At 39.1% G+C, this 27,573-nt stretch overlaps 1 protein-coding gene across 3 annotated transcripts in view; it reads right to left on the bottom strand.

The window, feature by feature from the left end:
- The window catches only part of TRAPPC9 (trafficking protein particle complex subunit 9), a 310,144-nt gene that overhangs the window by 182,175 nt on the left and 100,396 nt on the right, over positions 1-27,573 (bottom strand). For all 3 annotated transcript variants that reach the window (XM_044452875.1, XM_044452874.1, XM_044452876.1), the window contains exon 19: positions 24,879-24,989. In XM_044452875.1, the coding sequence (XP_044308810.1) occupies positions 24,879-24,989 (111 nt within the window). The remainder of the gene's footprint in view (positions 1-24,878; positions 24,990-27,573) is intronic.

The raw sequence follows: 27,573 nt of genomic DNA, 5'->3' as shown, positions 1-27,573 counted from the left end.
ACTATTAAACAACAGAAACCAGACAGTAGGAACAAATGGCAACTTTTCTCAGTGCAAAGTTAAAAACTATATACTGGGACCTCTACTGGGACCAATGCTTTTCAGCTTGTTCATAAATGATCTGAAATTGGAAGTAAGCAGTGAAGTAGCCGTTTGCTGATGGCACTAAATTACTTAGGTTAAAATGAAGAGGAAATGTGAGGAACTCCAAAAGGAGCTTTCCAAACTGGGAAGATGGACACCAAAAAGCAAATGCGGTTAAGTGTAAGCAAGTCTAATGTGCTGCACAAAAAATATATATCCCAACTTCTAATGTCAGGTGAAGGGATCTGAACTTGCAGTAACTGAACAAGAAAAAGATATTGGTCAATGGTCAGGAATTCAGGGAGCTGATGTCCAAAACATCTGGAGAGCTACTTTCTACTCACCTGTACTTGAAGTATGTGATTGACACTGTCTGAAAACTGCTCATATATGTGCAGTTTCTTAACTCCCATCAGCTAATGTCAATACCAATGAAGGATTTTCTTTGCAATCAACAAACTGCACTGGCGCCAGAATGGATTATTTTGGAAAAATGCCAAGCCATCAAGCAGTTTGATTCAGTTCTCCACCAGGCTTGCACCACAGTTTGCAAGTTGTAACACCATGAGGCATAACAAGAACAGCCTGAGGTGTCTATAAATAAGAATTGTGCACCCTACCTATTTGTAGCAAGACTTCTAGATGAAGAGCAAACTCTTTTCCACAAAAGCGCATTCATGGTTATGAAGCAATCGCTATGCAGCAAGTGCATTTTTCATGATCCCTTCAAAATAAAACTTATTTCAATTTAAAACAACAACAACAACCAGAAGTCCACCTTAGAAGCTGTTGGGCAAGTACAAAGCCTGTCACTTATCAAATGTGCCTTAGAAAGAAATCCATTTATGTTTTTGCTGATGAACATATATTTTACAGCTTCTAAGCACCTTCCATCTAAGAAGATGGTGTTTAATAAGATAAGGTGCTCCTTTATTGTTTCAATAACTCTGCCTTAAGCAGTCATTGTTCCTGATTTAGCAGAATGTAAAGGAAAGATTATGTACACTTTGCCTCTGATTAATTTTGCATTGATTTAGTTGTGTATATTATCCCCAGTGCTCCAGTGCTTCACTAACTTCTGCTGCAACATTAGAGGTGTGAACCTGAAAGAAAGATTCTTGCGTGCACATTCTCCAGGAGTATCTCCTCTGTCTTCCTTCCTTTCTTTCCTTGTCAACAATTAACCTGCTTTAAATTCCTACAGAAAAGTAAGAGGACCTTATAGAGTAAATATTCAGTCAAGCTGCAACTTTTTTCAGGGAATTGTGAGAAATTAATACATGTGGATTCTTTTTACATGTACAAGTTATAAGCTGCTCAGGTCATGAGATTGAACAGCCCTCTTGTACTCCATCAAACCTCCATTCTTACAAGGAGGTGCAAGGTACCTTTATTACTTATTTCCTTCTAAAGATCCGCACATTGTTCACGGACTTCAGTTTCTTTGCTTCAGCTGCTATTATTATTATTATTATTATTATTATTATTATTACATTGCATATTTATACCTTGTCTTATTTCATCTTGTGAAAAACCCACGGCTGCCTACACTGTTCCATGAAATGGAGAATTTTACAGAAGATTGTTGGCAAGTTTGAAAATGCAGCTTATATCAAGAACCTTTCCTTCAGGTTCTATATTTATACAGACCTCTAAAGTGTTCCAACTGTCAAGACTGGTACCCCAGAGATTCTGCTTCTGCTGATAGCTCCAGGCAAACATGTCCAGACACTATGCACCTCAGTTCTAGCATGTTGGAGGCTTTTCTTGTAAGGGTTGGCTCTGCATGCAGTTTTCATTTAACTGTAATTTATGTTCTCTTCTAAATTTGGCCTCTGTTGAGTGCTATCAATCTATATTCCTAGTATTTAGGAACTAGAAGCTAGTTAACTATGTATAGCTGGTTAATATACTACGGAGAATACATTCGAAATGGCCTCAGGTTGGCTTCCATTTTGGTTTTGTACCAACAAGAATTAGTTATTCTTTTGTTTACAGGGCCAGCCCTGCCACTCACTAAGTTCAGTTTCATTCCAAGGGCTATCTTTCCAGCTGTTAGAGGACAGAGCTGTGTGTGGCACAGAGCCCGACCTGTGTCCCTGCTACACTAGCCTGAGACATAGGGGCTAAAGACACAGTCCTATTGCCAATAGCAAAGTAAGAGGTAACATTTTGGTACATGGCCTGCAGAACGGGCCCCATCTTATTCTTTGCCCCAGGCAGCTAAATAAAAAGGGTTTCCACCTGACACAAAATACCAGAGACATGATGCTAAGGAAGCCTCTTGGAGGAGGGCATCGCCTAACTGAGTTGTCACCACCAAGAAGGCACTTTTCCCAGTACTCAGGGTGGAAGCACTAAGTCCAGGACACTGGGATAATTGTGCTCCCTTGGAATATAGCAGGGTGGTGTTTAAAGCAGCATAACATACAATCATTGCAATATATTGAATGCTTTGACTTCATCTTGCTGCAAGAAGCTTGGCACTGTGCACCTATAAACCTTAATGGTTACAAATGTTTTTCTCTATCAGCCTTTTTCTCTGATCATCTTCCTTTAACAATGATGCTAGTGTGGCCTGAACATAACAAATGTTACCTGAAAACGCAGCACATCTTTAATGCAGATCTAGGCACGAGTACAGGCAGGACCATTAAGTGAGCACCAGCTGTGAATTTAGCCGTAGCTCACCTTCTGCATACAGAAGACCTAGCCGCCACCCGTGCCGCAGTCCTTTCTATGACTGCTGCTTCTGAGGCCATAAATCTGTTTAATACTCTGACCGACAGACTGCAGTATCAATTGAGATTTAATGGGAAGCATAACGGCTCAAGGAAAACTCAAGAACCTTATAGTTGGTTTAACAATGTGTGTAAACAGGCCAAAAGACAGCTGCCAAGGCTCTGTTGTAAATATAGGTATTCCAGCTCAGGCTTCTGACTAATGAATATGTTTCCCTTAAGCAAAAGTATAAACTTCTGATAAAAGAGAAAAAACAACACGCTGAGAAGCAAGCATGGCAAATGCTAATAAAAGCTTCTCATAACAGGGATGCCCACCTTTCTTGGCATATAAAAGCAGGCATGCTAGGAAATCGTGGCACGGTCCCTGTATGAGCTGTTAGACCTAATGACTGGATGCAATATTATTACTCACTCTATCAGGGGCTATCACTCTATTACCACCTAGATAATGAGAACTCTAGGAAGTTTACCAGACTGGCCAGCAGTAACACTGGCTAAGGTTAAGAACGTTATTCTTCAGCTAATAAGGAATGAGGCACTGATTTAATTTAACCTCCAGAAATTTAATGAAATTTCTCCTTTTAAATGATTATGGTTTTATGCATTTCTTAATGCTATGAAGGTGTTACTGTAACCTACATGATTGGACTTTAATGTCATGTTTCAGTATGTGTGTTTGTGATATGTCAGGGTCAGCCCAAGACTGAATCAGGCTGAATCAGACTGAATTCAGCCCAAGACTGAATCAGGGTCAGCCCAAGACTTTTCTGTAGGCATTTACATTGGAAACCTTTTGGTCCACCTAATTTCACTCTTGCTTCTCAAAGCTTTATGCTGAATTTTTAACATGCTATTCGTTATTTTTATCATTTTGTGATTCTCTATGGACAGTACAGTTTTCCATGGCATATAAATGCCATAAATACATACACAGATTTCCTTTACCTCACTCAAGAGCTGCCAGTTACCCTTTTCTCTTCCAACATCAACTTTCATGTCCACTTAGAAAATGCAAGATTGCTTGCCATCCACATTGATGGCCGAATCTGGCCCACTTATGCCTGTCCTGCCCCAAATGAATGTTCAGTTATTCATCATCAACCTCATATAATCCCTTTATAACAAAGGGTTCAGTCCTATGAACTGAGCCCTTGATGCCTAGAAGCCCCCAGGGCTCTCTGCTTCCCACACTTCCTCCTGCTTAATTCAGCTAGCTGCCCAGTTTTAGCAATCTAGCTGAGATGCTTCCTAGGGAGAGAAAGGAGGCAGAAGTATCACCAGGATGCCTTACCCTTTTCCAATGTCAGTTCTCTGGCCTCTGAGAAGCACGATTTCTGACTTCAGATCTTGAATCCAAGGTATTCTATGCTCCTCTGGGTGCTATCTAGGGGCCATGGGATCAACTCTCCAAGAGGTTGGTAGCCCTAATAACTGCACTGGGGAAAAAAGCCTTGATACAAGCCAGTTGCCATCCACCAATGACAAAACTTAGCCATTCATACCGGGTGCCTGCACTAAACTAATCATTATATGAGTGCTACATCAGAGCCAGAATTAGGTCCAACTCCTGTCTAATTTTGATTCACATTTCTTGGGCAATGATGAAAGTTTGCTCACAGTGCAAGACTGAAAGGCATGGGAGAAATGCAATGACCTTGACTATATTCTCCACAAATCTGTACATTAGTCATCAGAGTTAAAGCTTTGTCTCTGGAGGCCTGAAATCAGCTTCATGTTGCCTGGACAGAATTAAAAGAATGAATTGCCAAGGAATTCAATACTGATGACTCAGAATGCACATTATTATGGAAATTTTTGTTACAGGTCACCCTATCTTTCCAGGCAGCCAAAGGGAAGGTTGTCTTAGAGTCAGAAACTAAAAAGAAAGAAATATGAATACAGAGACATTCAGATCAACTAAACTATTGATGTATATTGTGTTTTTGTACAAGTCTATTGCTTAATTCTTTTCATGCGCTTGAACTGATTTCTAATGTTTAAGATGGATAAGGCAAATGTTTCAGAATGTTGATATGACAGCTGCAAAGATGGTAAGAGTCATCTTTCTATGTTGACTCCGCTTCTTTTTTCCACTTGGTTGACCAACTTCCTACTGGAACGCAACAAAAGGGACACTCTTGTATTTCATGCACTATTCCCTGGTCACAGAAAGAATATCTGGGAGGGGGGTTTTAATGCAGAATTCAAATATGCAGATTCTCAGCTGTGTTTTGTATCTTCACTGGACTCCAGAGGATGCACAGTCAGAACTGCAAGATATGGACAAAAAAGCCATGCTCATGAAGCCAAAGACCAGTTCTGTTCACACAGCTGCCAACCAGCTGCCTGTGCAAAATCCACAAGTAGGACATGAGTGAGAGCTCCCCCCTGCATGTACTCCCCAGCAGCCAGTATACAGAGACATATTCCGTTTACTGGTACAGTCCCCCAAAATGGTATCTAAAAACTAGGCATTTTCCTAGTAGAAATTCTTAGTATTTATAGGAATACTTTTACGAAAGACTAAAAATGTAACATCCTAGAAATCATTAAGTTGGGAAGTTGTTTTTAGATCTGCTCTCTAAGCATTCCTGGCATACTTATTGTCTCCATTATCTTAATCTTTACTGATAGATATTTAGGAATGTTCTACATCATGCTCAGTCTCTCAATAGGCAACTGTATCATAATATGTGAAAACAGGTATTCTTGATAGTTTGGATATTCTTCTATAGGTGTGTTTGCCAGCTTGTTCTGGTTAGAAGTTGTAGAGGTCAATAAAGATAGTTCTAAGACCCACATGTATAAGAAATACTGTAGGGTTTCCTGCCACTGCCAGTTTTCATTAAAAAACAGGCAATACTGAAGCTTTGTATGAGGCTAAACCCTCTGAATTTATTACAACCCTGCATTAGGTGGTTTCAACAGACTTTGTTAGAAACACTCATATCTAAGTTATTAAACTCCTGGCAGGCTGTCAGATTACTGTCCAGCTTCAAAAATATAAATCTTAATCTCTCTCATCCACATTTAAACATTGATTTAATAAATTAAATATCATAACAAGTACAACAAAGCCATAGCAGTAGAGCAAAAAGCAAGCACAATCAATCATGTTCAATATGGTACACAGTCAGTGAAAATTGGCATTTATGTCATGTAATCTCATCTTTGATCACCGAATATTAGCTGTTTCCCCACCCCATTAGTCAGGGAATAAGACCCACCAGAAAGAGGAGTCTGCTGTAACCAACTAAGAAGCTTGTGAAATGTCTGTTTAATTAGACCTTGACCTCTGGAAAAATCTGGATAAATATTTCCAAAACAAAATTCTCCGAGCAACCCAGAACTTGATTTCAAGTACATAACATGACTACACATGCTGTTGCATGAAGCTCTTCAAGCAAACCCTTCTGTAAAATTGACTATGAGGTATCAAAATAATTTGTTAATAATAGAAATCTGATTGGAAAGTGGCTACTGACTGAAAACTTCCTAGGAAACCAACACAGAAGTTACACCTTTTATGTATTTATTTATGAGTATTTAAAAACACACATCTACAAATTTCAAAACCATGTAAACAGTCAATAAATATAATATAAATGCATAGAATCAATCTCCCATATCTGCATACCCAGAATAAAAAATATGATGGACTAAACTACACCAGGAAGGATTACAGAAATGGTGCCAAAAATAAGAGTTGTTAAATCTCTGCCTAACCACACTTGGCACCAACCCTTTCAACTTTTAGGTGCCAACTAAAGACACATCTGTTCCACAGCTATTTCTATTAAATGACCCTTGTTACTGCTGTTTTAATATTTGTTAATTGCGGCTAACCTGTTATATTAATTTTAATGAACTTGTTTTATCTTTGGGTTCCGTTTATATATTGTATTTATTTTATTTTGTATATTCTATTTTATTGGAATTTGATAGCATTAAGGTTTTACTTTTATTGGCATTGTCCATTGTCTTGTGTGTTTTATATTATGTCTGTTGCATGGATTTTAACGTGAGCTACGCAGAGATCCTATAGCTGGGGGGGGCGGTACACAAATAAAATCAAATAAATAACTGAATTGGCACTTGGGCAGTTGCATTTTGCACTAGCTGAAGTTTCCGAAACTATAATAAGTTTCATAATGTCATCAAGCACATTATGGAAGTCCAGCTTGGGTGTCACTAGTACACTAGTGGGTTTCATCCTTTCCAGAGAAAAGTATATTTGCAGTACCAACATAAGCTGGTAAAAAAAACATTTCTGACTGCCATCACCTTCCCAGTTAGTGCTAAATCCAAGAGAACTTCCAAACTGTACTACTTGACCCTTCGGAGGAGTACAAGTGATTGCAAATCTTTATTCAGAGTTGTAAGTTTCCCAACTCAAAATACTTGTTTTGTCTGAATTAAGTTTCAGAGCTTGCTCATGTTCACCCACCCCAAAACTGCCTCCAAGCCCAAGTTCAAGAATTTGACAGCTTCCCTGAGTGCCATCTGCATATTGATGAAAATTCAGAAAAATCACCAGCTGATTTACTGCAGCAGTTTCATGTACGTACTTAAAATATGGGGAATAAAACTGATTATTTAACTATGTTAAAGCCCAACTCTGAATGGAACTAAAGTCTCCTAACAAACCTCTTATAAGTCAAAATATCCAGAAAGAGCCAAAACAAACAGACAATGCTTCCAAAGCCTAAACCAAAAAGACAGTCCAAGATGATACAATGGCTAATGATAAAGAAAGCTGCTAGGAAGTCCAAGAGAACTAATGGGTGTGCATAGCTCCCATCCACCCGTTAATAGGTTATTACCTATAAAACCCTAAACGGCTTGGGACCAGGATACCTAAAGGAACACCTTTTTCCCTATATGCCCTTCTGCCCCCCTAAGATTGGCAGCAGAGGCCCTCCTCCGGGAACCCTCTTTGAAAGAGGTCAAGACACAGAGTACCCGGAGGAGGGCCTTCTCTGTGGTGACATCCCGACTATGGAATGCGCTCCCTAGAGAGGTCCACCTGGCGCTGTCATTATATGCTTTTTGGTGCCTGGTCAAGACCTTTTTATTTGACCAATATTTTAATGCTAATCAATTTTAATTGCATATTTATTTATTTTATTTATTTTAACCATGTCGTTTTTTATATTCAGTCGTGGTATAGCCAATTTATTTTAGGATTTATTATATACTGTAAGCCATCCAGAGATGACAGTGATGGACGGCCTATAAAATCTTCTAAATAAATAATAGAAGACATTCATCAGGTTCACATTATATGTGACAACATGAAGCACATTTAAAAAAAAAAAAAAAACCACCTCCCTTCAGCTTGTTTCTCCATCAAAGTTCTGATAGCAGAAGGGAGCTAAACCGGAAGGAAAGCACTCAGAGGGGCAGGGCTGGCATCAAGGGAAGACAAGTTTGGGTTCTTGCTGAAGACTCACAACCTAACAAAAGCCTACTGACAAAAGCATCGTCTTCACCATCACAACCTGCTTCTGCACCTGCCTTTTGCTCTAGCTTAGACAAGTAGTGGAAAGACAGAGTTTTTCACTGGCTTCCATCTTAAACTCATGGGTAGAGAAGTATGTCCACTCTACATCTGGTAAAATAGTATTAGTTGGCACTAGGCAAAAATATTAAACTTGAAATCTAATGATAACAACAAAACATTATTTGCAGTTAACCTACTATTCTGCTGTATTTAATATGGCAAATAGCATTACTATATCTTAAAAACAGTAACAGATATGAGAGAAAACTCTCAATTAGTAGCATTTGCCACAATAACCTTTTCCAGAATAAATTTTGTGTGTAAAACTGTGACAGTTACTATAGCAACTAAATACCATTTCAAACCACCATTAATGAGAAAGGCAGTATCCTTCATGAGCAAACCAGATGTTACGAGAAGCCTGACTCTTTTAAAAGAATTTACTTTCCTTCCCCTTCTACACCAAGAAGCAGTATAAAAGTGATGCACAGGAACATTTAACCTCTTCATTGCCGTGCTGCATTATGCCTACCTTTTACCAGGCTGAACTGGATTAGCAAAAGGCTACATCTCTGAGGTAAGGGTAAAGGGCAAGATCTCAGTCACACTTGACACGGCCTCTTAGGCTGGCACGCAACTCGCTAACAAACCGGGCTGGGAGAATTTTGCAGGATGGATTTTTTACCAACAAAATCATTTTGCAAAGGCTAAATGGTTAGGTTTAAGCAAAGCCACTAAAACTTGTTAATGCATCTGTTTCTTTCTTATTTGACATCACATTGCCCATGCTTGAGCGGCCATGTATCTTTGAAATTAATGTGAATTTTGCCCATACATGTGGCTCCTTTGTCCTCCTTACGCACAAAGTGGCAAAGAAGCCAGGAAGTCAATCGACATTTTCCCATTTTGTCTTAACCTAGAAACAGTTATTATTAACATCACTGGAAGAAGTTGGGACTGTAAACCAAACCATGTTTTAAGAGTGGAGTTTGTACAATTTGCTAATTTGCATGACATGGGTTATTAATTTGATTAATCAGGTGACAACCCATCATTGCTTCAATAAGCCACAGTGGGATGCAATGATTATGAATGCCTGATCATTGTTTGAATTTCCAAAGTCTGGCAATCCAGTCTAGAGACAAAAAAGATTAGTGTATTTTCACACCATGTCAATTTTTCATGTGTTCATTCCTAATTTAATCCTATCACATTTCTGCATTAATCTAGGGGGATGTGTGTGGTTTTTTTAAAAAAAATCTGTATGAAAATGTGCATATAAATCCTACATAAATGTGTATGTCAATGTCCCATTTATAAACACGTGTTATCTGTGTACAAATTCTTAAGCATATTTTGTAAAGTTTCACGATAAAGTTTTGAAACAAAAATGCACTGAAAAATTCACACGTGTGAAATCCAAAGGACAGTTATGTTATGATCTGCACATTAGCCTGAGAACACGGCTTGCGTCATTTTGCTAGACGAGCCACAAAGGCTGAGTTTCCTATCAAGCATCCCTATGCCAATCAAAGGCAAATGTGCCCAAAAGTGAGAGATAAATTGGCACACTGTCAGGAACAAAACTTTAAAAACTGAGAGTTTATGTCTTGAGGAGAAGTATGTATTTTGCCACTCATATCTTTAATAACCAAAATAATAATATGAGCTGAGCCACCAAAGTCTTCCTAGGGTGTTCATCATTTTTCCAATATGCCTGTCTCAAGCAGGTTAAATCAAATTCTGCCTGCTGTGAAAGAATATTATTCAACTCATATTTCATGTGCTCCACCTCCTGATAAAGTTGTGCAGTTGGAGAAACAGAAAACAGAGTTATAATATTTTTCAACCTTTCATTAGGGCTATTTATTGTTTCTTTTTGTTCTTATAGGAGAAGGTGTAGGTGAGCATTTGGCCCTGTGGCTTTACTGGCTGCCCATTCTATGAATGGAACATGAGTTAACTGTATAGTCATTTATTTCAAACGTCATGCAGCTCAGCAAAATTGATTTTTTTTTTAGTTCATCATTTAACAACTAAACATTAAAATGCCAGAGCCCAGTGGGCTTTAGCGAATTTTTAAACTGCATGTCCAAACAAACTGGAGGATGATCTGAAAGAACCAACATTCCAATCTTACATTCCAGTGTAGCAAGGATGGGGAACCAAAAAGTAATCTACCTGAAAGCAGTTATGATGGACAGAGGAAAGCAGCATATAACCCTCCTCATGCAAATGAATAATTCTCCAAGGGTCAATAAAGTTTGCACTTAAATCTTAAGTTTGCAATCTTTAAATCTTAAAGTTTGCACATTGTTTCCCTCTTAGGAGTCAGACCATTCCTGCCCAGAAAAGCATCTAAGACTAAAATCCCTCCCACAACAAAAATGATCATAAAAATAATCAATCAACTTGCTAAAATATTCAGGAAACATAACAAGATGATAATTATTAGGGCCATATACATTAAACAAAACAGTTACTTTATTATTTTATTTTCTAACTAAAATAGCAACCAAAAAAGTCGTTGAACTGTTAAATCAATAAAAGTTATTTATTGATTTAAATTGCTACACCTTTAATTTGTATTGAAGAAGCTGTTATGCAAATCTCTCCAACCCAATCTCTTCTCAACAGGTGTGCATCTACAACCATGAAATGAGTTTCTTTCAGAAAACTTATAGCAGTATTATATTCCTTTAGCTTGATGAGCACTTCCTTCTGTTCACTCAGATTCTACAGTCCCTTGGTGTTCCAAGTCGTTTTTTGTTTTTGTAACTTTGTACAGTCTCTAGTGATTTGGGATGCTAAATAAAGTGATAGTAACAAATGTAAAAGTGCAAAAATGCAAAAGTGGTTTAAACCGCTGTGCTGCTGGGCTGGTTGATCAAAAGGTCGCCGGTTCGAATGTGCACAACGGAGTGAGTTCCCGTTGCTCCGTCCCAGCTCCTGCCCACCTTGCAGTTTGAAAGCATGCAAATGCAAGTGGATAAAAAGGTACCACTTGGGTGGGCAGGTAACAGCGTTCCGTGCACTTCGGTGTTTAGTCATGCCTGCCACATGACCAGGGAGACTGTCTGCGGACAAATGCTGGCTCCCTCGGCTGGGAAACAGAGATGAGCACCGCCCGCTAGAGTCAGGCATGACTGGACTTAATGTCAAGGGGAAACCTTCACCTGTACCTTTAACAAATGCAAATCAGTGATATATTCAGTTTCTGGAAAGGTGTTGAGCATACTCTGTAAATCCAGTGCACCTGGAAATAATAATAGCAATATGCTTGACACATATAACTTAACTCTTGGCTTGACAAATAAATTGGTCAGTACTCCCATGTTATTAATGCAGACTTAGCAATGAAGCCAAACACTGTGTGAGGTCTGGGATCCTGGCAGCAGGTGCCCATGACTGGAGCACAAGGACCAAGAGTGAATGGAGATGGCTGGAGATCTTCTGCCGGGCATGTCGTGAGCGGAGTCGGCTGAAGCCCGGGGTCAGACTAGATGGCCCGGGAGACCCCTTCTGACTCGTGCTGTTTCTGTTTCTCACTGATGCAGTAGGACTAGGGGCAAGGCAGGAACAGGCAAGGATCAGGGAGTGAAAAAACATGGCGTCAGCTTCACTGGTGAAGACAATGATTTCAATAACAGCCTCAAGTCATAAGAAGCCAGATTCTGGCTAGATATTAAGAAAAATTTCCTGATTGTTAGACAGGACAACAGTGGAACCCATGACCTAGGGAAGTGGTGGGCTCTCCAACACAAGAAGCCTTCAAGATGCGACTGCACGGCCAACTGAGAGGGATGGTTTATCCTGCAGAACTGTACTGAGTCTATGATAATGCTGGGCAAAGCTGAACTTCGGAGACATCATGAGAAGGCATGGATGATTCAATGGAGAAAACAGTAATGCAAGATAAAGTCAAAGGCTGAAGAAGAAGAGGAAGGCCAAGTATGAGATGGATTCACTCCATAAAGGAAGCCACAGGCTAGCGTTTGCAAGAGCTCAGCAGGACTGTCAATGACAAAACATTCTGGAGGGCATGCATTCAGACGGTCGCCCAAGTCAGAGATGACTTCAAGGCATGTAACAGCAACTACAAGAGAGTCAGCTCATACTTTTGATGAGTACATAGGCATATTGATTCCAAAAGCGTTTATCTTACTTTGGTAAAGGATACATTAATTTCATCCTCCCACCTAACTCTGCAGGTTGACATATATTTCAATTTGGAAACAAATAAAAAAGAAAATCTCCAGTTATGCAGATAGGAAAATAAATCATTTGAAAAGAATATAGATGACCTGGCAAGCAGCGCCCACCATAGTGGAGAATTATAGGTTTCCCTCAAGGAGACAACAATCCAATACTAGCTTTTGCTTCCCTTGATGTCCAGTGACAGATTACATAAATCCTCCTAGATTTCCAACAGCCAGCACAGCCTCGTTGGCACAGAAAAGAGCATTTGCAAAGCTATTTTAAGAGTACAATGAAACAGAGCAAGGTACAAATTTAATAGTACACTTCACACAGTTGCTAACCGTTCAAATGTTCTTTTTATCATGATAAACAAAACAGATTAAGCAGCCAGGTTTCCACAAATATTTATTTCAGTTTCATAAGTATTTAACTCTCTTATGAGTTTGCAGGGCTAAAAGTATTACGCTGATTGAACTGAATAAGGAATGATCCATTTATAAAGGAAAGCAGGTAATCATCCTAAACATTTGGCTAATGTGACTTGTTACCAGAAATTTCTGCCTAACACTGATTTTGATTCATCAGAGAGAATTGGAATAGCTGAACCTGACTATAGAAAACTGCTAACATCACAGAGCACTCCAAAGGCTCAAAGGGGAACAGGGATGAGCAGCAGGTCAAGGAGTAGAAGCTGGGACTTCAAGAGGGCCAACTTTGGTCAACTGAAGGCCAGACTGGGGAAAACCTCCTGAGAGAGGGTACTGGAAGACAAGGGACTTCAGGAGGGGTGGATGGCACTCAAAAGGGAGGTCTTGGAGGTGCAAGCCTTGATGATATCGCTAGTTAGTAAGGCAGGGAGGCGAAGGAGAGCGCTGTGGGTGTGAAAGGAGGTGGTAAGAGGGATTAGACATGAGAGGAACTTGCAAAGAATATCAGGAGCAACAAAAAGGGCCTCTACCAACATGTACATAGCAAGAGGAAGGGGAGACAGGAGGTGGGACTGCTTAGTAACGAGGAAGGGGATTTGGTGACTGATGTGAGGGAACACGCATAGGTACTAAATGACAATTTTGCCTCTGTGTTCTCATCCAACCAGGATGGGGGAAATCCGCATGGGGGATCAGATGAAGCTGGGGATTTAGGGACACAGATTAGAGTCACCTTCCCACTAGAAGTCAAGGAGCTCCACAGGGCACTGGATGTTACAAAGGTGCCAGGCCCTGATGGGTTATACCCAAGGGTACTTCGGGAGTTGGTGGGGGTACTCTTGCGCTTGCTGGCCTCCATTTTTGAGGGCTCATGGAGAACAGGTGAGGTTCCAGAGGACTGGAAGGAGACGTCAGTGGTCCCAGTTTTCAAAAAGGGTATTAGAGGGGACATAGGGAATTACAAACCGGTTAGTCTTATGTCCATTGAAGGAAAGACAATGGAAAGGCTCATAATAGTGAGAGATTTAGTGATCCTAGATAGGAAAAGGAGGTTGGCAGCCATGCAACACAGCTTCTGCAAAAATGGGTCCTGCCAGACAAACCTTGTGGAATTATATGACAAGGGTTTGAGGTGGCTAGACAGAGGGACGCAGTGGATGTGGTTACCTGGATTTCAGCAAGGCCTTTGACAAAGTGCCCCATAATATCCTGGCTGAGAAATTGAGGAGTATTGGGATACACCAAAGCACTGTCCGGTGGATTAGGGCATGGCTGACGGACTGAAAACCAAGGGTAACTATTAGTGGGGAATCATCAGGATGGCAGCCAGTGACGAGAGGAGTCCCCCAGAGCTCTGTCCTGGGGCTGATCCTGTTCAATCTTTTCATTAATGACCTGGAAGAAAGGGTGACCAGTCTGCTGATGAAATTCACAGACAATATTAAAATGGGGGCAGTGGCTAAAAATGAGGAGCAGATCTGGAATGAGCAATAAGCACCGAGGTTGCTAAGTTTGCTGATGGCATCAAATTATTTAAAGTGCTTAGAACAAAAAGCGATTGTGAAGAGCTGCAAATGTTCTCAGCATGCAAGGAATGGACATAAAATTGTGAATGCCATTCAGTGCAACTACATTTCTCTTCCACAGCAATGGCAGAAAATGAAAATCAAATGAGTAAATATTAGGGGTCCCACTAACATCTCTATTGTGGTCAACTGTGCCTGTCCACCATATGAGAAGTGGCGGTCTCTAAGGTACGTACACTATATTTTATCCCACATTAAAAGGAATATACTACTAAAACAAAGCAAACAGACCTTTGGGTTGTGTCTTACACTGGCCAACTGCCAACAGATGGAAATCCCTTGTGAAATGGGTTTCCCATCCTCTATGCAGTCTACCCACCTCCAAATCTGCTCCAGAGTGTTGGAGAAACAACCAGAGCACAACTGAGGGTACACAAGAGGATGCAGGGAATATAATCGCAAGGGGAACTTCCAGTGCACAAGTGGCAACACTGCAACTAACCCACTGACTGCATAGATAATAAAATCGCATAATTTAAAAATACATACATATTTTATTTATATACTACAACATTTAGGGACAGTTTTTCATCTGTCAGTTTAGAACTTTGAAACATCCCTTCTCTATACAGCTGAAGAATATCAAAAGCAGTAGCATAAATGCACCATCAAGCTATCTTCTTATTTAAAAACAGGCTTCCATTATAAAGCTTAATGAGAAATTCTGAATACTGGCACATGGAGAAAGATCATTAATGCCTAAGTAAAAGAAAAAAGAAGTGGAAAATGCAATGCTATTTTAAAAATGGTGAAGGTACATTAGTGCATAAGCCATACAAAGGTATTTTGCATTAACAGATATTCACTTTAGATAAATTCCATTTCTAGCCACACAAGACAGGTAAATCAGAGAGAACAATTACAGCTATTAGACAAAGTCATCTCTTCTTGTCACAGTTCTATTCAAATATTCAAAATATGAGCATATCAGAACACTTAATATTCATCAAAGAGAAGGAGACAGTATTCTAAAATTATTTTCTTTAGCTTGCCTGCTTTTGGCTCAAAGACAGTGTATGTCTACGGATTTTCAATGCTGATGGTTGTGTGTGTGCCCATGTGTGTATTTGTATTTAAGGGAGAGGTTTGCATAACACTTAATATTTGCTTTCTGAAAGGCTCCAGGTTGCCTGTTTACTGGATAGAATGAAACTTGCGTACACTTCTGTTGCGCTTTTCTGGGGACAAACAAATCATAGGTGCTATAAACAGAGAAGCTGAAAATGAGTCATAGAAACTCTTCAGGAAATGCCATATAATCTTGCATTAGTGCTTCTCCTGTCACTGTGAACAAGAAATCGCACATCAAAGATTTCAAAATATTAACATGCATCGTCATGTTAATGCACCTGAAAGCATGTCAACTTGTTCATATTTATGTACAAGTCTGTTTCCATTGCTTGGGCTTTGGGAGACCACCTGGAGAAACATTCCCTGACCCTCAAAAGTCAGTGAAGAGCCTTGGATGAGGCTGTTTCACATTAAAAATGAAAAAGAAGAGATGAAGTGAGATTTATGGACCAGAGATGAGCTGATGTCACCATTTCTGCCCCCGGTTATATTGAGCCAGCACATTTTGAATGACTGAGGTGCTTGCGTGCATTCTCTAAGTGATTCTTACAACAATATTACACAGTTTGATTATCTGCAATAAAAATGGGCTACATATGGTCCACATGCCCCAACTTGTTTTGTACCTGGTGCCAGCAGTGTGATGTCAGAAAAGACACATTTCCCCTTCAAAGCAAAGCATGCAGTGAGCATCTGCCTTCTTTTAATGACAAACCAGTTTCTTCTGGAAGCACAATTTGTCTCATAAGCAAGGCACACACTTAGCAAGTGTCTTGTTTAAAAGTAAAAAGGGAACTCTTTTGTCGATATTCCAATGCACTTTTATCTGTTCTGGGGGCATGTTATCCCTGGTGACCAAAATATTGGGCACTAGACTACCCACCTCTGCTCTACACATTGTAAATAGGGGCAGTGACGCCTCAGATACCGTAAAGACCATCTAGTGAGTTCATGGCTGATGTGTAATGTGAAAAGAAGACTTCTCAGCTCTTAGTCTCAGCCACTATACCACAACATTTAAGATCTGTGCAAAAACTCCACAGATTAGCTGTTCTGTCACATACACAGCAACACGTCATATTTAATGTTCAGGACACCAATAATAACACCATGAAACACTTAATACACGCAAAATTTACTCAGGAAAGGAATACTGATAAACTAGGGAAAGTTTATACAGATAAACTCGGAAACATGGCAAGGAAAAGTGCAGCTGAAACAGTTTATATCCTCTATCTGGGAATGAGTTCTGTACTGAGCTGACTGCCCCAAAGAAAGTTTGCATAACTAACGCTAACCCAGATCATCTTCCAAGTCCCACTCCCATGCTCTGAACCACTACGCCAGTCTGGGCCTCACATAGGCTGCTAATGTACAAAGCATATCAAAATGCACATTGCTTCAAACTATTTTCTCTCCTAGATGGTCTTATATGAGCTAATATTTCATTGCATTATCCACGAACAATGAAGAGATTAATGCTGCCTTTTCAGATTAGAGAAGCATAAGGCTCATGTCCCACCTCTGCCTTACTTTGCCACAGAATCCTTAGCTAGAAGCACATTGCCAACTTCTTAATCAAATGGAACTCGACAGGAAAATTATCTGTTTTTATATAAAACCAAATTTATAATCTGTTACACAAAGAAAACAAACTTCAGTGAAGGCATGCCTAAAAATCATGATACATAATTGTGTCAACACTTCTATAAAAATGCAATATTATAGTTAATCAGTGCTGATTAGTTAATATTTATAGTAGTTAATATTTATAGTTAATAGTTAATACTAATAGTTAATATTTATAGTTTTAATTGTTCAGCAAGTGTGTTTCCAAGTTTTAATTGTAATTGTAATTGTTTTATTTATTTGTTTGATGTGAGCCGTCCCGAGGCTATGTAGCAATGGGGACAGCATATAAAAACTTTAAATAAATAAATATTATAGTTGGCTGCTCACTTTTCCTTGGTAAGTCAAGATGCAACTGCAAATCCCCTTTCTGAACACACACACAGTGCCAGCCTTTTTGTGTCCAAGCTGGTTAACAACTTTTCAGATTAGAAGAAAAAACAAAACAAAAAGCCAATACCCCTCAAACTTAATCATTCCAAAATGTTAGCAAAAGAACTAATCAATAGTTTAAACTCTTCCAGAAGTGTTTCTGGCCTCCTTTTAAAAATCTCATTTACTACCCACATCCAAAAACTACTTTGTAGATAAATAACAGTGCCCGAAGTCTTCAATGGAATTAATAAGGATTCCAAGTATTAATATTCTTAGTAAAAATCTCTTTCAGCATGCAAAGTTCTCTCTTAATTTTAAAAATTCACTTCCCTGTCCTCATGATTTAATAACATGTTCACAACATCAACAGATATACCAGAGAATGAGGGAACAGCCAGTGTAACACCATATTTTAAAAAGGGATCAAGGAGTTATCCAGGAAATTACAAGTTGATGAGCTTTACCTCTTCCAGGTAAATTGTTTGAAAGCGGCATTAAAGATAGAATTAATAAGTATACAGAAGAATGAGCCCTGTTGGAAAAGAATCAACATTATTTCTACAGAGATAATTCCCTAACTTTTAAAGTTTTTTGGGAATGTCAATAAACAAGTGAACAGGGGTCATCCAGGTGTGAAGAAAAGGGACTCCAACTAGGCAGGGGGCTATCGGTAGCTGAGCCAGCAAAAAGCTCAGAGGGACAACAATTTTACTTCATCCTTAAGATGTCAGGAGCAGCCTTGTCTTCTCAAAGCATGGATGGCTAGATCGATTCTGCAGTTGCTGCTAGTCCCAGAGTACTTTGTAGTGATTGCATACAAGGACTATGGAAATCACAATCGTGGGTTCGCAGCGGACTATGAGCCAAGAGGGGAATCATACCAAAAAAAAAATTGTTTCTTATCATGGTTTCCAAAGACCAAGCTCACCATGCTGAAATAGCATGACAGGGTTCAGACAACAACACAACGGACCAACATTGGTAAAAACCACCATGGCTTGTCATGTTGTTTGAATCCAGCCTGTGTGTGAGTGCACACAAGGAATTTAAAACGGTTGCTTTTCTGAGTTTTTTGCTGGTTCAACTGCTGGAGATGGCAGAGGTGCATCCCCTGCCCAGTCAGCTACCCGTTTCTGAACACCCTGCTCCTCTCACCCGTTGCAGCCTTAGAACAGGGAGTTCCCCATTTCAGCCCAAATTCCTTTATCCATTGAGTTATTTCTGTGATTTACACTTTCCTAAAGGAAGGGAGGAAAAAGAGTGTGGGAGAAGAGAAATTTATGCTTGTTCTGTCAGGCTCCAATCTTGTACACATATACCTAGTTGTAAAACCCACTGAACAGAGGTATTTACTTCTAAGTGGACATCTATAGGCTATTGATAAACACAGCAAGTTAACCATAATAGTTTATTGTATCCAAAACAAAAAAATCATCTTGTGATGCCCCATTGTTTACAGCTCTTCCCCCCTCTCTCCCCAACACAACGTATGTCCTGTATATACCGCTGAAACACCTCATAGTCCGCATGATTAAAGAAATGGGCTATAATCCACAAAATAAATGTTGTTCTTTAAGTAGCCATAAGATTTTTGTTTTGTTTTGCTGTTTTGCTGGTGTTCAGATGACAGGGGCATACACATGAGACGTATGAGGAACAGGAGGATGTCCTTCAAAAACTAATGTTTAATAGGAGTGATGTGAGCCATACAAGCTAGTGTGAGTGTTCAGGCTTCCTCCCCAGCGTGTCTGTTTGATAAATGGCAACGTATGCATCTGTTTCAAGTGCACATGTGGCTATTTTATATTCTAGAGAGACTTACTTTGAATGCAGCATAAGACAATTTTTTTCTAGCCTAAAATTGTTTATTTTAGTACTGGGAGTAGAGGCACTTCAGACGGCTGGCCCTGTGTCTCATCTTCTTTTTTTGTTATTTTATAAAATTTCTATGCATTTTTTTAAAAAACCCCTCTAAGAAGATCATGGCTTTGGTCTGACTGGTTGGAGGGGAGGGGGCAAAGCAGAGTATGAGCAAGATACAGAGAGATTACTATAGCCTGAGTTCTGCACACAGTTAAGCTCGGAATTTAGTAACTTCCTGCCGACCCATTACATTTGTCCTGTCATGTACATAATTCTTTTTTGTTTTGTTTTAGAGATTTGTTCAAGAATCATTTTTATACAGTTATACGCTGGGGGTGAATGACCGTTCAGTTCAGCCATCTTAGACTCTGTGATTTCTGTGAATGGCTACAGAAACATGCATTACCCAGATTAATTAATTGTGGTGAGAGGAGAGGGAGAGAATTCATGTAACTCGCGTAGTTTAAACAATGAGCTATAATTAAATAATAAACTAAACTGAAATGAAGACTTTCTTTCTAAGAGAAAGTCGGGCAATATAGTGAGTTTAATAGCATTTTTTGTTTTCATTGTTCTGCCAAATTTGATCAGACTGTTTCTGCACTTAGGTCCATATAATCTGTATTATAGGTTGCATGGCCTTCTGAGTGAGACTTAAATTACCAACAGCCATAGATAAAGAAGTCCATTTCCATAACTCTCTGGATGTTCCTGACACCCCGCCAATCAATCCTCCTTCTTTTAATAATCACAGTAAGGAAGCAGGTGAAATAAATGAGGTCTCCTGACTTAACGAACCACCATCATACAAGGAGGATTTGCCAGAAATCTAAGCCCCACCTTCAATCTCACTGGGGGAACAGTATCACGATATTGTCCTATGTTCGCTGCTCCCCATTAAACAGCAAGGTTTACTGGCCAATAGTACGGCACTGATTTAATATTGTGCCCTCACTGAAAATGCTAAGTGAACTAGCATTCTTTATGTATAATGATGAAACCAATGAGAATCAGTTAACTGAAGCAGGAAGGGTATTATTTCATCTCCTATTTACAGGCACTGGCATACTTTCACTCTAGGAAACACGTTAAACAACAAAGAAGTCACTGCTCCATGCCTCCATTAAATGAACATGATATATTTTGTACTGAGGATTTGTTGATGCTGACCAAAAGCAAGCAGTGTTTCAGTGGCAGCCACAATGACTTGGCCAGGTGGGAAGAAGAGGTTTTCTATTCTCCGTTTTCCACGGCTAATTCAGATATGCCCGTTTGGATTGGGTCCTTTCCTCTCTGGATAGTTCTTCTCTGCTTAGCCCTATGAATGTGGATTTCTCCCATTTATACACTGAGGCTTGGATTATAGGAAAAATGTACTCAGCCCTACTGAAGCAATAGTACTGTCTAAATGTATTGACAGCGATGTAATTCTGACCTTGAAAGTATCCAGTGCTTTAAGGTCCTTCTAAAGGAGGGTTTTACTGAGCAATCTCCCAGCTTCAAGCATAAGGTTTTATAGGGGTTCCAATGACGATGTCTTCTACTTGTACCCCTCCCACATTGTCCCTAACCCTTATCTAAAACCTTCAGCAAACATGATAAAACACACTGAGGGAAATATTTTCTCTCTTTTTTTGAAATCCAGTAGGCCAAACTATGTTAGGCAGAAGGACAATAGGCCAAGCACTGTCATTTCTTCTTGTGGGTAGCTTTCGGAAGAATTAAATTACCTGTACTTGCTGAGAGCTGAGAGCTATATTGAGTAAAACCTCCTCAGGCAGAAAAAAGGACATTCAAATGCAGTATTTTCCTTGCTTGGACCACTTTGGCCTGGGGTAACAAAAGGACCCCAAATGTGACCAATGAGACTTTTCAAACACAGGATGAAGGTTAAAGGTATATATAAAAGCAGGTTCTAAGATCACAGAACATCCAATTGAACAGATGTCCTTGTGTTAGTATAACTTTACTATGTCTTTTAAAAAGTTACATGTTACAATTCAGAAGAAAAAATTTATTCCATTACATGACATACTCAATGCCTCCCTTGCCCTCATGCTTTGCTTCTGCACACAAAAGAAATCTGGAAAATATAATTGATGTTGCGGAAAGTATATAAATGCAGTCTACTCCTTTCCTAAATACTATGCTTTGCTCTTTGCTTGATAAAATATACCATTGCATGTACCTATAGAAAAACATTTTATACCTTGACCGCCATTTTCACACTACCACCTATTTTGACTGAATGGAGGATGTTTTCATACCAAAAATACATTTAGTTAAATGATACAATTCAGATGAAAGCAATGCAAACCTTAAGCTCAAGTAGACTTAGTTTTCCTTTGCTCACTCTTGGAGAAACATTCATTTGGTAGCAGCTGCAGTGTGGTGGATGTTAAAACATTTGAGTAGACAACAGACAGGAGATACAACCTATCTTTAAAAAGAAATCTCAAGCATAATGACTTTTTCAGCTAGTCCCTGAAATCTGTTTACCACACATCCATAAAAAAAATCACTTCCATGGCTCACTTGAGGTGAACCACAAAAGACAAATGATAGGGCCGATCTTCTCAGATCATCACTTTGATAAATTTTTCACTAATGAGGTAGTTCAGGGCTATTTAATGCCAGACATTATGTGCTCAGAATTTAAATGCTTAGGCGAAATAAGATATAATACTTTTCACCTTTAATTGCAAATGCCTGTCATGAAACTTGATTTTAATGGCTTGATATTCAAGTGAAAAGTGCAAAGATTGTCACATGTGGGTTTGCATGTATCACTTGCCTATGGCCATGTATTATTTTTATCACGCATAAAACTTTGACTATCTTCATTAAAAACATTTGTGAATACAAGGCAATAAGCTGAGGTGATAATGACTGTAATTATAACATTTTATATGCAAAGCCTGCAAATTCCAACTTTTTTTTAAAATCTTACTGAATAGCACATAATGTTCAATCAGACTTTCCCAATTTCAGATCCCCTGATTCTGTTGAACTACAACTTCTACCACACGAACTATCAACATTATTTTAGTGCTTTTGATACTAACTTGAAAAAAAAAAAGCTACAATAAAGCATGATTTGGTGTTTTGGAGGCAGCACGGAGTAAGCCCCCAGGTTTCTCCCCTCTCCTCCTCCCACAAAGTTGCAAAATCAAAATATTTCTTTTCCAGTTTAGACTAACTAGCACTTACAGAGTAATCTGGAGCTGGATAAACTCTGGTTAATGTTAGCTGTGGTTGATTAAATTAGTTTTATAAGCCACAGGCTGGAGTTGATTTATTTCAACAGAAGATAGTTAAGATTAGCCAACAATTTACTGGGCTTGAATGACATGAGTAGAAGTAGTGCCTGGGTTACAGATGAGTTCCATTCCCGAGAATATCCTTAAGTCAAATGTATGCAAGTTGGATCCCATGAGTAAACCAAATGCTTGTCTTAATATATGTATGTATTTCTATGCATATAAAACACTTAAGAAACATTTCTATATTCACTAAAAAATCTTAAAGACAATACATTATTGCAATGATGGTAATAATACAGTAATAATAAGGGTACTGGAGAGAGAGAGAGTCTGTATTTATGTGTGTAGGTGTACAGTATTGAAAAAAATGTCATAACTTGCCTCTTAAGCCTAGCTTAATTTGTTTGATCTTTACTGTCTGTCTGTCTGTCTTTAATTTTAATGTAAGCACAATAAAAATAACTTGGATCTTTAAAAGTGACTTACCAGCCACTCATTATCTTCCTTAGTTCTCTGATAATGGGCTGCTAGGACAATATAGCCCAGTGCTTGCTTATTATATTCAAGTTCCTGATGGAGCACCAGTTCCTGATTGAGCACAAGACTTATGTGGAAGAGTCTGAGCTGTTGTCTGATCTTGTTGGAAAAGGTGAAAACATTTGGTCTAAGGAAATGGGTTTCCATGACTAGGGAACTACATGGCCACTGAGAGATGCATCGCCAAACGCCATGGCTATCTCTAGCAAAAAAAAAGTCGTGAATATCTCTGATGAATCTCTATCTCTAGGAAAAAGCCGTGCATATCTCCAGGGAACTATGCAGCCACTAATGACATGTTGCCAAACACATCATGTAGCTCTGTAGAGATATTCATGGGTTTTTTTCTAGGGAAAAAGATTCATTAGAGATATTCATATAGAGTTTATGTCAGTCCACATGTTCATAAGTATGGGTTATTCATAATTCATTTATCCATAACCCAGGGACTACCTGTAGTTGCAGTTAATGAAACACAGAAGCTAAAGCACCCAAACTTCTCATTGTGACTGCTCTAGAGGACAGCATGAAAGCATACAAGACCAAGATTCACATAAAGCAAAATTAAGGTTTAGGGCTCATTCAAAATTACATGTGAATGAGCTCTACTGTGTCTAAATGGAATCTACAGCTGAAAAATTCAACCATAATCACAAACTAAATTTCTGATACTAGGAATAGAATGAAGTCAGGAGCACAATGAACACAAACTAACATTAGGTTTTGGTTTCTGACATCTGAGTCTTCAAGGAATCTAAATAAGTTAAATGCATTATTACTGCTATGTTTTAAAAACAGATTTTTAGAGCACTTATACAGCCATAGTTATACAGAACTTCCTCTTATTTTCTATAGTGTCAGGAGGTCAATTACTGCTTTCTGCATTTGAATGAAAAAAAGCTCACTGGACTTGTACTGGTTAAGTATTAAAATGTTCTTCTTATATCATGTATATTGGGCACTAAGATTGCTGCTTTCTTTTCTTCAAAATATGCAAGCCTAAGGGAAGAATTTCAGTAATTCTCTACTGTACTGTTTGTAAAACAAGAGTTAAAGGCCCTGTGATTTAGAAAAGCTATTGTCCAACTTTAAAAGTGAGCAAAAGTAGGAAGTAATGAGAAGTGATACAGAACTAATATACTTTGATACTGTGTGTATTAGCCAGGGACCAATTTCAGGGACAATCTGAAATTGACCTCTTAACTTTGCATAGATGTTTAATATAAATGTGTACTTTATTTAAAAATTTACTTGATTTTAATGTACAAAATTAAGTACCCACAAGGTTCTTGGGAACCAAGAAACGATTCCTCACTCTCAAAAGTGTAATGAATAAAAAAATGTTTCCTTTTGTTCTCTTAAGCCAATTATGTTATGTTCATAATGGTAAAACTGCAAGAAACTTATTTGAACTGAAGTAAATTTAAAAGGTTCAAATTAAGATTCTGTGGACCTGTCAGTTAATTGGATACCTAGTAATCACATGTACTACTGAGCTTCATGCATTCAAAATGGGACATGAATATATCATATAAATAGATACAATTAAAAGAGAAAAGGAAACAATATAAAAACAGCTATGTTTTTGAACGTACCGCTGGCATTCCCCAGCATGCAGAATTAGATCTTCATTGTTCTTTGCACTGATTGTGAGTTCATGTTCTGTTGAGTTGAACACATCAAGGAGTAGATGGCACTGGCGGGTACTATTTAAAGGGATAAAAAGTAATAATATCAAGATTTTAGTAATCCATTATAGAGTTATGGTATGGGCAATTATTATAAATCCTAAATATTTATAAGCTTTTGCAATACGTGTCCTTTATGATTCACATACACATTTATATCGCATTGTCAGAGGCACATGGTATGATTTCTTGTACCTATCCTGAACTGGCACAAAATGAATGGATGGCCTAGATAGGTGGGTTGGTTAGACCTCTTGGAAGCACAATAGAGGTGATCCCTGGATTCTGAGAAAATGAGAATTCGTCCTTAAGTCAAATTTGTATGTACGTTGGATCATTTATAGTTGGTCCTCCATATTTGAAGGGGTCAGGGGCACTGGGCCTCTGTGAAAGTGGAAAAAATATGAATGTAGGACCCCCCCCGCCCCGCCCAAACTCACCAGGAAGAAAATGCTGGAGAGATTTCCCTGATTGGGGAAAAAGGCCTGCTTTGGAGGCCTCCCTCTCTGCCATTTCACTTCCTGTCTCCCTGTAGTAATGACCATTTCCTTCAGTAAATAGGCTTTATGGCAGTTTGTTCATAAGTATAGGCTGTTTGTAACTTGGATGTTCGTAACTTGGGGACTGCCTGTATTTACAATCAGTACTTTGTAGGAAGAGATTTGTTTCCAAGCTGCAAGGGTAGAATTCTTTTTTAAGATAGCAATTTGCAGCACCTCTCTTTCTATTGCAAACATGTGTTACATTTTTGCAGTCCTGTTCTTGTCACTGTGCAAAATAGTTAAGCCCCTGGTACCCTGTCCCCAAGAACATACAATATGAAGAACATTTCATCTGGGAGATTCATGCTTTAATAATCAGCTTGTTGTCTTCGCAATAACCATAGTAGAGATTGGGATGTAGACATTTAGGTGAGGGTTTTAATATATTAGGGTTTGCAACAATGTGATGGCATTAACTGCAGATTCATTAAGGCACAGTGTACATGGATATTGTCATGCATGTGGTGCTGAGATGTAAATAGCTTAGTTTTGGATAATGGAGCATACAATTCTATGTCAAGCCTTAATATACATCTCTGTCACAAAGGAAGCCAAGAACATGCCCATGTCTGACATTTTATAGGTTACTCATTTTCAGAAAGCACAACCCCCTGAAGAATGAAAATCTATGGCACTGCTATCATAACTTCATAAAATCTTTAATCACTGAAAAACTTTCCATAAGCACATGGATGTATAAAACATTTATCATGGGGGGAATACTAAATTCAATATAGGAGAGAAGAGGAGATGAGATGAGAGAGACAAGTGCTATTGCTTTATTCATTAGTAACACTAAAATAGAAACTCATAAAATTTCACTGAACCAAATGACAACCTACTTCAGTTTGGAAGAGGCAGATTTGTTGGGCCTTTGCCATGAAAAGAGGCTGCTGAATTCTATGATTTTTCCCCTCAGTGGGCAAAAAATGTTCTATTTCATTATATATGAACCATACACATTGAGAGGTGGTGTGCTGTGCTGATTTAGTGTCAGACTGGGACTCAGGAGACCTGGGTTCAAGTCCGTGCTGGCACATGAAACTCACTGGGTGACTGAATGTCAGCTTGTCTACCTCACAAGGTTGTTGTGTGGTTAAATACAGAAGAAGAATAGAACAGCAGAGTTGGAAGGGGTCAGAAGGCCATTGGGCCACTCAGCCACTCAGATGACTGTCCAGAGACTTTCTGAATGTCTCCAGTGAGGGACAGGCCACAGCCTTCCCAGGTAATAAGTTCCATTGTTGTGCTTCTCTGACAGTCAGGAAGTTCTTCCTGATGTCTAGTCTAAATCTGGTTTCTTTTAACTTAAGGCCATTATTCCGTGTCCTGCACTCTGGAATGAACAAAAAGAGATCTTGTCCTTTCTCTTTGTGACAGCCTTTCAGGTACTTGAAGAGTGTTACCATAATTACCCCTCACCCTTCTCTTCTTGAGACTAAACATGTCTAGTTCTGTCAGTCCTTCCTCATAGGCTTTGCCCCTAGTCCCTGAATGATCCTTGTTGCCCTCCTCTGTACCCTTTCTATCTTTTCTGCATCTGTTTTAAACTTAAGTGCCCAGAACTGGATACAGTACTCTAGGTGAGGTCTGACTAGTGCTGAGTATAGGGAGACCAGTACATGTTCTGGAAGTGATATTTCTGTTAATGCAGCCCAAAATTGTGTTTGTCCTTTTTGCAGGGGCATCACATTAGAAACAGAAACTGAGCGGATCAGAAAGGGTCTCCCGGGCCATCTAGTCTGACCCCCGCCTCCAGCCAGCTTTGCTCACATTAATCCCCAACATGTAGTTGTCCAATCTTTCCTTGAACACCCTCACTGATGGGGCCTCAACTGCCTCCCTTGAAAGGCCATCCCATATCCTAGCAGTCCTGTCAGGAAGTACTTCCTGACATCCAACCTGAAGCCCGGTTCTTTGAGCTTTGTCCCACTGAAACATGTCCTGCCCTTCACCGCAGGGAAGAACAGATCATGGCCCTCCTCCACATGACATCCCCTCACATGCCTACAAGTCACAAAAAGATCCCCATTGTTGGCTCATATTTAGCTTGTGATCTT

The sequence above is a fragment of the Varanus komodoensis genome, unplaced genomic scaffold (genome assembly GCF_004798865.1).
Source record: "Varanus komodoensis strain SLA01 unplaced genomic scaffold, ASM479886v1 scaffold75, whole genome shotgun sequence".
NCBI classification, from domain to species: domain Eukaryota; kingdom Metazoa; phylum Chordata; class Lepidosauria; order Squamata; family Varanidae; genus Varanus; species Varanus komodoensis.
The sequence above is the reverse complement of the archived record's forward strand: the minus strand, read 5'-3'. Positions and strand labels throughout refer to the sequence as shown.